Source organism: Candoia aspera, chromosome 6, assembly GCF_035149785.1.
Source record: "Candoia aspera isolate rCanAsp1 chromosome 6, rCanAsp1.hap2, whole genome shotgun sequence".
Classification (NCBI taxonomy): domain Eukaryota; kingdom Metazoa; phylum Chordata; class Lepidosauria; order Squamata; family Boidae; genus Candoia; species Candoia aspera.
In genome coordinates, this window is record NC_086158.1 from 80,577,349 (window position 1) to 80,589,367 (window position 12,019).

The following is a 12,019-nucleotide window of genomic DNA, read 5'->3' on the forward strand; positions in this document are numbered from 1 at the left end:
TTTCCCATTGTGCTAAGTTGTGGTTTGTTTTAGCCATGGTTTGTTGAATAACTCATGTTGCCTGCATTCATATAATGTATTAAATCAAACCACAGTATATGCCATATATACAGTATATTGCAGTTTGAGTGCTTGCATTTGTGCGTGTGTGCACGTGTTATGGAATAATGCATTTTAGAGACACTGGCATGCTTATTAAAGTGACCCTATTTCATTCATTTCTTAAGCTGTAATTTGTTTTTAACTTTCCTAACTCCAGATTTCATCTTGGGTCAGCTGCCCCAAACTCTGAATCTGATTGAAGATCAGATTGGTGAAGCAGATAGGAAAAGGCGGCATGCAAAGAAGGATGACTACAATATAGAGGTCCTGTTGGCTGTGGATGATTCGGTTGTACGGTTCCATGGGAAGGATCATGTCCAGAATTATGTTCTCACCCTTATGAACATAGTGAGGCTCTTTCATCTTGTGTTTCTTGTCTTGCAGGGGTGGGAAAGAGAGCAAAAGGAGATTGGGCCTAGTCACTGACTGGATGTGATCACACAGCCTTCCTGGTATTACTGTCAGGGAAAGTTTCCACATTAATTGCCCACATAAGAGTCCAGATGTGGGTCCTAAGAATCAGTGTACCCAGGATGAAGTCACAGTACATAACGTAATATCTTGAAGCATAGCATGACAATGTGGTATTATGCATAACAGCCTTCCCTGATGCCCTCAAAACATGTGCTGTTCCCGGAACATGTTGGCCATGCCACCTGAAAAATTGGATACCTAGTTTGTACTCCAAAATACACAAAAAAGTTGGTGAAGATGTTTTATAGAAGTTAGAATTTATGAGGAAAGGATCTACTTCACTGAAGGATAACAGGCTTGTAAGATAGTTTTATGGAAGATATTAAAAAGAGCTTTAAATGTTTTGGAGCAGTTATAGCCTTAGTCATAGAACAAGGATTTGTACTCTTTTAAAAAATGTTTAAATGGGGTTATAATATAAATACTGTATGCAATTCTGGGGGTGAGTGATGAGCAGATTTTGGGTGGGTGGCCATGGGTATGACTTTTTTTCAACCTACTGTATATGAAAGTGTATGAAAACCGATGGACTATTCGGCTGTTGTCCATGGCATTCATTTGATTTATTAGGCAATATAGTTTCTTGCCTAGTTAATACCCAAAATGATTTATTTAAGATTTTAAAAGATTTCAGTAAAGTAAGGAGTCAAGGGAGGGGAGAATTCATCGACAAGTGCCATCCCTCATTTTTTTCTTGTAGATATTGAAAGTATATGTAGAAAAGTAATACTGTATTTCAAATAAATCTGCAAGGAGGTTGGTTATTTTTCTAAGTGCTATCTTTTTGAGCTTCTCTCTCTGTTGGCTGATTGGGGTCTCGGTTTCTTCAGGAATACCCTGAAGACTAATTTCTTTTGCATGGCTTTTCCTGAGCTGCTTTTTTTTTTTAATGGGGTTGTAGTGTTGGGATTTTTGTTTTGTTTGGTATGGAGTACTCCTTTTATTATAGATGCTACTTTATATCGCAATATTTATTGTTGCATTGCATTACCCAGTGAGTTGTCTTTACAGTTTTAAACACTAAAAGTTGGCCTTTTGCAGGCTAAAAAGAGTGAAATGCTGGACCAGCTTGAAGCAATAGTGTTTTAATGTCAGAATTCCCAACACAGCAATTAAAACAAATGATGCTGCTTTCACTACCTTGTCAGGATGGATGCTTTTCGTGAACATGTGTCAGAAAGGCAAGTGTAATGGAATATAAGTGTTTATTTGAGACCAAGATTTGCCTTAGCTTGCTTCTTCCTGGCTGCTTGGAATAGTCACATGTCATAAAAAGTCTGTGCACAAAACATGCACTTCTGCCTGTGCAAAACGGTCCACTTGGTTACCTGTTCATGTATTCAGATGATGTGATACACTAGCCCAGGGTTTCTCAGCCAGGCTTCCGTGGAACCCTGGGGTTCCCTGAGAGGTCACTAGGGGTTCCCTGGGAGATCAGGATTTATTTAAAAAATTATTTCAAATTTGGGCAACTTCACATTAAAGAGGTAAGTTTCATTATTTTCAGTTTAAGAACACCGTTAGTGCATATATACAGGCCTACGCATGAAACAAATATAATAATTTTGTAACTTTTGGCCTATATTTGAGCCTGAATGTTCAGGGGTTCCCGAGGCCTGAAAAATATTTCAAGGGTTCCTCCAGGGTCAAAAGGTTGAGAAAGGCTTCATAGAATAAACCTCAACCCAAAAACATCTTGTGTACATATAAACATCATATTTGAGATAACCTTTAAATCTAGCCTTCAACGTGCATTTCTTTGATTATTAATCCTATCTGAACCATAAATGGGTTTTCCCTCTCCATGACTCTTAGGTTCCCTGTCCTGCAATGCTGGCTGTTGTTATGATGTCTCCTCCACCCTCCATTGGTGGATGATGGCATGAGGAGCCCAAAATGGTCAAGCTGAATCCAAACCTTTATTTCCACCTCCATTTCATGGGTTACGCTGAGTGGGGAAGGCATTTCACTTTGTCAGTATTCAGGATGTTACAGGGGAGGGTCCTGAAAGAGAGGTGCAGCTGCCTTTTGGAATGGAAAAATCTCTGTCAGAGAGCTTAATGAGGGAAAACATGACCTTTGCCTAATATGCAAAATGAATAGTTTACCAAACCATTATCTCCTTTGCTAGCTTTGAGGCAAGTCTTTTCCTTTCCTTTTGTTTTGTTCCTGTTTCTGGTTCTGAGACTTTCTTTTCGCAACCTTGTCAAATCTCTGGCAGGCTTGGTGAGGAACACCCACAGCTTCATGGCCTCCTTAGTTAGTTATCCATCAATGCTGGTGATCTTTTCAGAAGCTTGTCTTTAGGCTGGATTCCCATTAAGTGGTTATGTCACCCAGAGGGCAGTGGTGTTTCAAAAGGCATTTGTTTGATCCTTGGCAGCTTCTGAAGAAGCTTTCCTCAGAATCTGACAAGTCTGCCTTTGCTTTTTCTTGCTGCTAAAATAACTACAGAATATAACTTACAGATTTCTTTTAAAAACACACACGAGACCGAATAAAAGGTGACAGAGGTACTAATAGGCAACTCAGTATGTCGTAGATACTGGTTAGACTTGGTGAGTGAGCATAATCGCCCTAGTTAAAATTGTGGTTCTGCTTTGACTAGGCCAGGCAAAGACTAGCAAAGTTAGGATTGCCTTTGATTAGTGTTTTTGTGGCTTCATATGTTGTGTGAATCCAAGCCATTTGGTTAATGTACGGTGAGCACAATGTCCTAAACAGTTTCTTCCAAATTCACAATTCTGTGTTTCAATATATTGTACAAAGCTAGAAAATGACTTAACCCCATAACCAAGTCAAGCAAGTTGTGTAAATACAACCTGTGCCTATGATTAAGCCATGTTTAGCCATCATGCTCCTCCCTCCCTGCATATGGTCCTATGGAGAAGATGGTAAAGTTGCTTTGAAGATTTCTGAGATAATGTGGAGCTGCCCTTGAAAAACATTTTTTATTATTTTTATTAATTAGTAATTGTTCAAGGTATATTGAAAAGCATTTAGAAGACGTGTCTGCCACATTCAGCTCAGCAGATCAAAGCTTATGGAAACCTACCACTGTTGATGTTGAGAGTAGTGGACTGACAACCAGTGTTCTGAGTGCAATTCAGAATGTTTTAAATCCTTGTGTGGCCTGCATGTTGGTTCCTTTATAAGTACTTTGGTGAAGTTCCCCTTTACTAAATTGTGACACTGCTACATTGCTCTGGTTCTTCCTGAGTTACAAGGCTTTTTTTTTTCTGATTCCCATCAGATTTGTTTATTAGGAAGTTTATTTTTGGAAAATAGTGCAACAAAAGCACAGAGACTCTTCTCACACTAACTTAACAGCATGCCCAACAACTGAATGAGGCTGCTTCTCTAGGAGATGGAGCCTCTACCAAGTATTAATCTTCAATCCACTAATTATCGAAGGATATCAATTCACTAATGATCAAGGAAGCTACTAAGTCAGAAGATCCATCTAGCTTAATATTAGTGCTGTGCAGTGCTTTGGATTTGAAGGCAAAATGGTGCTTCAGAGCAAGTGGGGCATAAACACAGTTCCTGTCTGAAATGCTTTAAAGCAGCTACAACTTCTGCAGCTGAAACATGGTTTAGGAAAAAGATCTGTTTGGTTTATGGAATTGTAGATAGAAGTACAAATGCTCTGAAGCACCTTTTTGCCTTTGAACATGAAACATCGCACAGCCCTATTCCATGATTTGCAGCAGTTTTGCAAGAATTCAGTCCTGCCTATAAAGGGTCAAAAACCTGACTTTTGACCCTTTTATAGGTAAAGCATGTGCTCTGTCACCTGGTTTAAGCCTCCCTTCAGAAATACATCCTTTTTTGTTGTTGTTGTTGGATTGTTTGTAACCAAGTACTAGATAAACATTTCCAAAGGCATTTGTGGGGCATCTCAATATTTACTTTGAAAATAATATTAGAAATTTATTTTGTTGATTTTTTGGGAATCTAGCCTAAATTCATGTGGCATTTCACCTCTTACAACTGTTGAAAATGGCTTTGTGTTGTATTTTCATTTTAATTGTGTTTTTAATTGTACATAACAACAAATTCTAACATTTGATCCATTAAAAAAAATCTCCTTGGATAGAATGGAAAAATAAAATAGTTCTTGAAAATCTTAACATTTCTGTATAAAAGCTCCACATGCCAAAACAGGCCATTGCACGAAGGAGATTGGTAGAGGGAATACACAATGCTAGATGTTAGCTTTACTCAAAAACAACCTGGGTTATTTTTTTGTTTGTTTAGGCTTGGCTTTGCTTTGCATTTCTTCCTCAAAGGGGAAATATGTTCATGGAATGCACGCTTAAACCAAGTGCCCTGCATTTTTGTAGAGGGAGGAGCGAAACCATGTTCAGAATTCATCAGAATGATGCCTGCAAATATAAATTGCAACCTGACCAAGGCCACACAGATGGACACTAATCCTGTTAGCTCAAACCAAGAGTGAAGCGGAGAGGCTAGAGCCCTCTCCTATCAGATGGTAAGAAGAAAGGAACTGACAAACTAGCATCCTGGGTGAGCAGAAACCACAGCATTAATAGCAAGGGGGCTCAGATGTCTTTCAGAGGTTTCTAGGTGTTGTGTTGTGTCGTCAAAGGAGTCACGTGAGACCTCCACTGGAAACCCATCAATGAATACAGAATGTAGTTTGTTTTTCATATTCCCCCAGGGATATTCCAATGAAAGTGGTTCCATGGCACTTAGTTGCCTTTGATTTGTGGTTTAGTTGGAGAAAATCACTGTAGGATGGATCTAAGCAAGGTTTCTTTTAAATGGTCACATTGCCAAAGTTATCTATCTATCTATCTATCTATCTATCTATCTATCTATCTATCTATCTATCTATCTATCAAATTTATCACCGCCCATCTCCCCAGAAAAGGGACTCTGGGCAGTTTACAATAAAACGTAGATGAAAACCCTACAAAACAATAGAATAAATATAGTATGTGATAAAATACAAATATGATAGGAACCCAATGGCTAAAAGTTCTCTATAACCTGCAAGCTGAATGGGGCCATCCTAGGGAACTAGCCATCCCCAAAGGTGACTATTCTCCCTCCTGCCCCAGGCATGATAGCAAAGCCAGGTCTTTAATTGTTCTCTAAAGTCCAGGAGCTTCAGCAAAGGATCGTTACCTTGTCATGGTGCTGGAGCTTGAGTACCTCAATGATGCCATGAGCTAAACCGTGAAGGGCCACCCAAGACGGGAAGGTCATGACAGAGAGGTCAGACTAAATGCGATCCCTGGGGAAGGTAATGGCAACCCACCCCAGTATTCTTGCCGTGAAAACTAAATGGATCAGTACAACCGGAGATATGTCGGTATACCATCGGAAGATGAGACCCCCAGGACGGAAGATGGTCAAAATGCTACTGGGGAGGAACAGAGGATGAGCTCAACTAGCCCCAGACGTGATGACGCAGCTAGCTCAAAGCCGAAAGGACGGCTAGCGGCCGACGGTGCTGGTGGTGAACGGCGAATCCGATGTTCTAAGGATCAACACACCATTGGAACCTGGAATGTAAGATCTATGAGCCAGGGCAAATTGGATGTGGTTATTGGTGAGATGTCAAGATTAAAGATAGGCATTTTGGGCGTCATGAACTGAAATGGACTGGAATGGACCACTTCACATCAAATGACCACCAGATCTACTACTGTGGACAAGAGGACCACAGAAGAAATGGAGTAGCCTTCATAATTAATAGTAAAGTGGCTAAAGCAGTGCTTGGATACAATCCAAAAAATGATAGAATGATCTTAATTCGAATTCAGGGCAAGCCATCTAACATCACAATGATCCAAATATACGCCCCAACCACAGATGCTGAAGAAGCTGAAGTAGAACAGTTCTATGAGGATCTGCAGCACCTACTGGACAACACGCCTAAAAGAGATGTTATTTTCATCACAGGAGACTGGAATGCTAAGGTGGGCAGTCAAATGACACCTGGAATTACAGGTAAGTATGGCCTGGGAGAACAAAATGAAGCAGGACATAGGCTGATAGAATTTTGCCAAGACAACTCACTCTGCAGAACAAACACTCTCTTCCAGTAACCTAAGAGACGGCTTTATACATGGACTTCCCCAGATGGACAACACCGAAATCAGATTGACTACATTCTTTGCAGCCAAAGGTGGCGGACATCTATACAGTCAGTAAAAACAAGACCTAGAGCTGACTGTAGTTCAGATCACAAACTTCTTCTTGCACAATTTAGGATCAGACTAAAGAGATTAGGGAAGACCCAGAGTTCAGCTAGATATGAGCTCACTAATATTCCTAAGGAATATGCAGTGGAGGTGAAGAATAGATTTAAGGGACTGGACTTAGTAGAGAGGGTCCCGGAAGAACTCTGGACAGAAGTTCGCAACATTGTTCAGGAGGCGGCAACAAAATACATCCCAAAGAAAGAGAAAACCAAGAAGGCAAAATGGCTGTCTGCTGAGACACTAGAAGTAGCCCAAGAAAGAAGGAAAGCAAAAGGCAACAGTGATAGGGGGAGATATGGCCAATTAAATGCAAAATTCCAGAGGTTAGCCAGAAGAGATAAGGAATTATTTTTAAACAAGCAATGCGTGGAAGTGGAAGAAGACAATAGAATAGGGAGGACAAGAGACCTCTTCCAGAAAATTAGAAACATCGGAGGTAAATTCCAGGCCAAAATGGGTATGATCAAAAACAAAGATGGCAAGGACCTAACAGAAGAAGAAGAGATCAAGAAAAGGTGGCAAGAATATACCGAAGACCTGTATAGGAAGGATAACAATATCGGGGATAGCTTTGACGGTGTGGTCAGTGAGCTAGAGCCAGACATCCTGAAGAGTGAGGTTGAATGGGCCTTAAGAAGCATTGCTAATAACAAGGCAGCAGGAGACGATGGCATCCCACCTGAACTGTTCAAAATCTTGCAAGATGATGCTGTCAAGGTAATGCATGCTATATGCCAGCAAATTTGGAAAACACAAGAATGGCCATCAGACTGGAAAAAAATCAACCTATATCCCCATACCAAAAAAGGGAAACACTAAAGAATGTTCAAACTATCGAACAGTGGCACTCATTTCACATGCCAGTAAGGTAATGCTCAAGATCCTGCAAGGTAGACTTCAGCAATTCATGGAGCGAGAATTGCCAGGTGTACAAGCTGGGTTTAGAAAAGGCAGAGGAACTAGGGACCAAATTGCCAATATCCACTGGATAATGGAAAAAGGCAGGGAGTTTCAGAAAAACATCTATTTCTGTTTTATTGACTATTCTAAAGCCTTTGACTGTGTGGACCATAACAAATTGTGGCAAGTTCTTAGTGGTATGGGGATACCAAGTCATCTGATATGCCTCCTGAAGAATCTGTAAACGACCAAGTAGCAACAGTAAGAACAGACCACGGAACAACGGACTGATTTAAGATTGGGAAATGAGTACAGCAGGGCTGTATACTCTCACCCTACCTATTCAACTTGTATGCAGAAGACATCATGTGGCATGCTGGGCTTGAGGAATCCAAGGCTGGAGTTAAAATCGCTGGAAGAAACATTAACAATCTCAGATATGCAGATGATACCACTTTGATGGCTGAAAGCGAAGAGGAACTGAGCCTTATGGTGAAGGTGAAAGAAGAAAGTGCAAAAGCTGGCTTGTAGCTAAACCTCAAAAAAACCAAGATTATGCCAACCAGCTTGATTGATAACTGGCAAATAGAGGGAGAAAATGTAGAAGCAGTGAAAGACTTTGTATTTCTAGGTGTGAAGATTACTGCAGATGCTGACTGCAGTCAGGAAATCAGAAGACGCTTAATCGTTGGGAGAAGAGCAATGTCAAATCTCGATAAAATAGTTAAGAGCAGAGACATCACACTGACAGCAAAGGTCCGCATAGTTAAAGCAATGGTGTTCCCTGTAGTAACATATGGCTGCAAGAGCTGGACCATAAGGAAGGCTGAGAGAAGGAAGATCGATGCTTTTGAACTGTGGTGTTGGAGGAGAATTCTGAGAGTGCCTTGGACTGCAAGAAGATCGAACCAGTCCATCCTCCAGGAAATAAAGCCAGACTGCTCACTTGAGGGAATGATATTAAAGGCAAAACTGAAGGACTTTGGCCACATAATGAGAAGACAGGACACCCTGGAGAAGATGCTGATGCTAGGGAGAGTGGAGGGCAAAAGGAAGAGGGGCTGACCAAGGGCAAGATGGATGGATGATATTCTAGAGGTGACGGACTCATCCCTGGGGGAGCTGGGGGTGTTGACGACCGACAGGAAGCTCTGGCGTGGGCTGGTCCATGAAGTCACGAAGAGTCGGAAGCGACTAAACGAATAAACAAAAACAAAACAAAGTCCAGGAGGGAGGGGGCCAGTCTGGGGGAAGGATATTCCAAAGGGTGGGAGCTGTTGCAGAGAAGGCCTGCCTCCTGGACCCCGCCAGATGGAATTCTCATGCAGACGGGGTCTGCAGCATGCCCTCTCTGCATGACCGGGTGGGACGGGTTGATGCAATGGGAATGAGACAGTCCCTTAGGTAACCTGGACCCATGCCATGTAGGGCTTTAAAGGTGATAACCAACACCTTGAATTGGACCCGGAAGCAGGCTGGCAACCAATGCAGCTCACAGAGCAAAGGAGTGACGTGCTGATCTTGGAGCACCCAAGATCACCCGCACCGCTGCATTTTGCACCAGCTGTAGCTTCCAGATACTCTTCAAGGGTAGCCCCATGTAGAGCGCGTTGCAGTAGTCTATTACTATAACTGCAGTACTCAAATCAGATAATTGTTCTGCTTTATTTAAGGAGTGTTTGTACTACTTTGAAAGATCAGTTTTCATGGCAATATTTATGCATATCAATAACATTGCAGATGAAGTTTGCTTTCCACAATTGCAAGACACAAGCACTCATGGGGTGAGCTGGCTACATTTTCTTATGTAGGCATGCTAATAAATTAAGTTCATGTTGCCAAATCACGAATGTGCTCACATGTGCAGGTTAAACATGCTGTTCCAGTTGAGGCTGTTTTTGACCATATACTGTATATCACAAACTTTCATCTGCTTTCTTTCCATTTCTCTGCATGGCTTTGTCCAGTAGGTCCTGAGTTTGGCTATCCAAGATAAGAACAAAACTACAGTTCCCTAGGGAGAGGAACACCAGAACAAATAGTTTCACTGGATGAACTTTGCATAGTGATGAGGGTGCAATTCTGTAGTTTCTCCACAAGAGATATAAATACTGTAAGAACTCTGAAAAAGATTCAAGATTGCTCTGCTCTTTGTGAAAGAATACAGTTGAAGGTTGTTCCCTTCATCAGGGTAGATAGAAGGAAAACAATATAATGAATTTAATATTTGCTACGGTGGGGGGAAACAACAGAGATTATTGTTTTGTATCCAAGACTCTCACAATATACTTTAGTCTTGAATACAACAACATCTGGTGTACAAGAGGACATGATAATCTTAGCACTTCCTTATGTTTCGGAAATACGTTTATCTTTCAAACAATTCATAAAAAAACTTTTATAAAGACTTTGAATAACACATATTAATAAAATTAATAATAAATCTCTGTCCTTTTAAGTTCAGTACTTTGAGAAACATAGCTCATTAATTGGACTGTTGGAAAACATAATTGTCCTGGATTGAAATATTATTACTATCTTGGAGGTGAAAGGGGCCTCTAACCCTGTTAATGTGGAATTGGATTATATGGAATTGGACAGGTTGATGTCCAGATATTCTGCCATTTGTGTACTCATTGTCCTCCTGTGATTACCCCTGTGATTATAAAGAATACTTGTTTGAACTATTTGAAGTGGTGCTGTGGAAACTGATTTTTGCTTTGAAAAAAGCATATACCTATTGTGACAGTTGAAGTATTTAAGGGTATAGTTATTTTCATGCTTTCTCAGAAGTAAGATGTCTTGAACAAGCAAATTCAGATCGTGCAGGGACTATCCACATGGAACACAGGGCAAGGCATTTTGCATGGGATGGGAGGGAAGGGATTGGGCCTGTTCGCTGGGTGAAGAGCTTCCAGGAGCATAAATCCATCTACCATTGTAACAGAGATAAAGGGTAAAGGTAAAGGTTTCCCTTGACATTAAGTCCAGCCGTGTCCAACTCTAGGGGGCGGTGCTCATCTCCGTTTCAAAGCCGAAGAGCTGGCATTTGTCCGTAGACACTTCCTCCATGGTCATGTGGCTGGCATGACTAAATGGAATACCGTTACCTGCCTGCCGAAGTGGTACCTATTAATCTACTCACATTTGCATGTTTTCGAACTGCTAGGTTGGCAGGAGCTGGGATTAGCAACGGGAGCAAAATGTGGCTTTTATCACATAGACTGTATTTCCTTCTAAATTGGATAGAGCCCCAGAAGTATTTAAAACTAGTTCGTTTTGCACTTGCTGGTATAATGAGAGACAGACAGAATAGCACCCTTTATTTATTTATTTATTTATTTATTTATTTATTTATTTACAATTTAGTCCTACTTTCATTAAAAAAATAATCCAATAAAAGCTATGGGTATTAGTCTCTGCTTGCGTGCCTGGGTTTTATGGCCAGTGATTTTTATTCTTTATATATGAGCTGCTGGAAAGCCAGCAAATGCTTAGATTAGTAGCTTTAAGCAACCCGCTGAAGCTGGAAACGTTGAAAATTGCACTGCAAGAAATGGGGAACTTATTTATTTATTTTTATTCGATTTGTGTGGCCACCCATCTCATGTAAGTGACTCTGGGTGGCTCACAGCATGTAAAAAACACTCCAATAAAAAAACACAAGTTAAAAACCAATATACAAACATGTAAGAACTCTCCACAATCAATTTAAAAAACAGAAATTCATTGTCCTAACAGCCAGGAACCACGCTGAGACAAGGAATAGGTCTCTAGTGTTTTATTACTGCTACATTAGACAGAAAAACCTAACAAACTGAAGAAGCGTGGGCAAACCCAGACAGATAAACCCCAAAGTCAAGGCGGGTCTGATCTGTGTCTCTTTGAATGGCTGCTCAACTCCTCAGTACTACGCATGCGTTTTCCCCCCCCCGGGATAGGGGCCCCCTGCTGCTCACCATCAGTGCTCATGACATTCGTGATCAGCAGCAGAATTCATCCTACATCAGCTCAACACAGCCACTATAAGACCTCCCCACCATTGCCAGACCTCCAAGCACAGCAGCAGAGCCATGTGCTGTATTACTCATGTATTCCATTCCTAACAGTTGTGTTTACAAAGGGAAGGATAAAGCTCTTTATGCATTGTTTGTCTACATGAAGCTGAGAGATGGGTACTAGCTCCAGCAGCTACTAGCAGTTCCTGCCACCTTAATCTGATTAGAGGGGGGAAAAACCTTCCTGTGATATTCTTGAAGGGAAAACTGTAACTGGTACATTTTAATACTAATGAAGTTGCCTGATTA

The 12,019-nt window shown here is 41.0% G+C and overlaps 1 protein-coding gene across 1 annotated transcript in view; it reads left to right on the forward strand.

Annotated features, from left to right (window-relative positions):
- ADAMTS14 (ADAM metallopeptidase with thrombospondin type 1 motif 14) overlaps positions 1 to 12,019 on the forward strand; it is a 67,651-nt gene that overhangs the window by 10,891 nt on the left and 44,741 nt on the right. Inside the window, exon 4 of the mRNA XM_063307512.1 lies at positions 260 to 450. Within this exon, the coding sequence (XP_063163582.1) occupies positions 260 to 450 (191 nt within the window). The remainder of the gene's footprint in view (positions 1 to 259; positions 451 to 12,019) is intronic.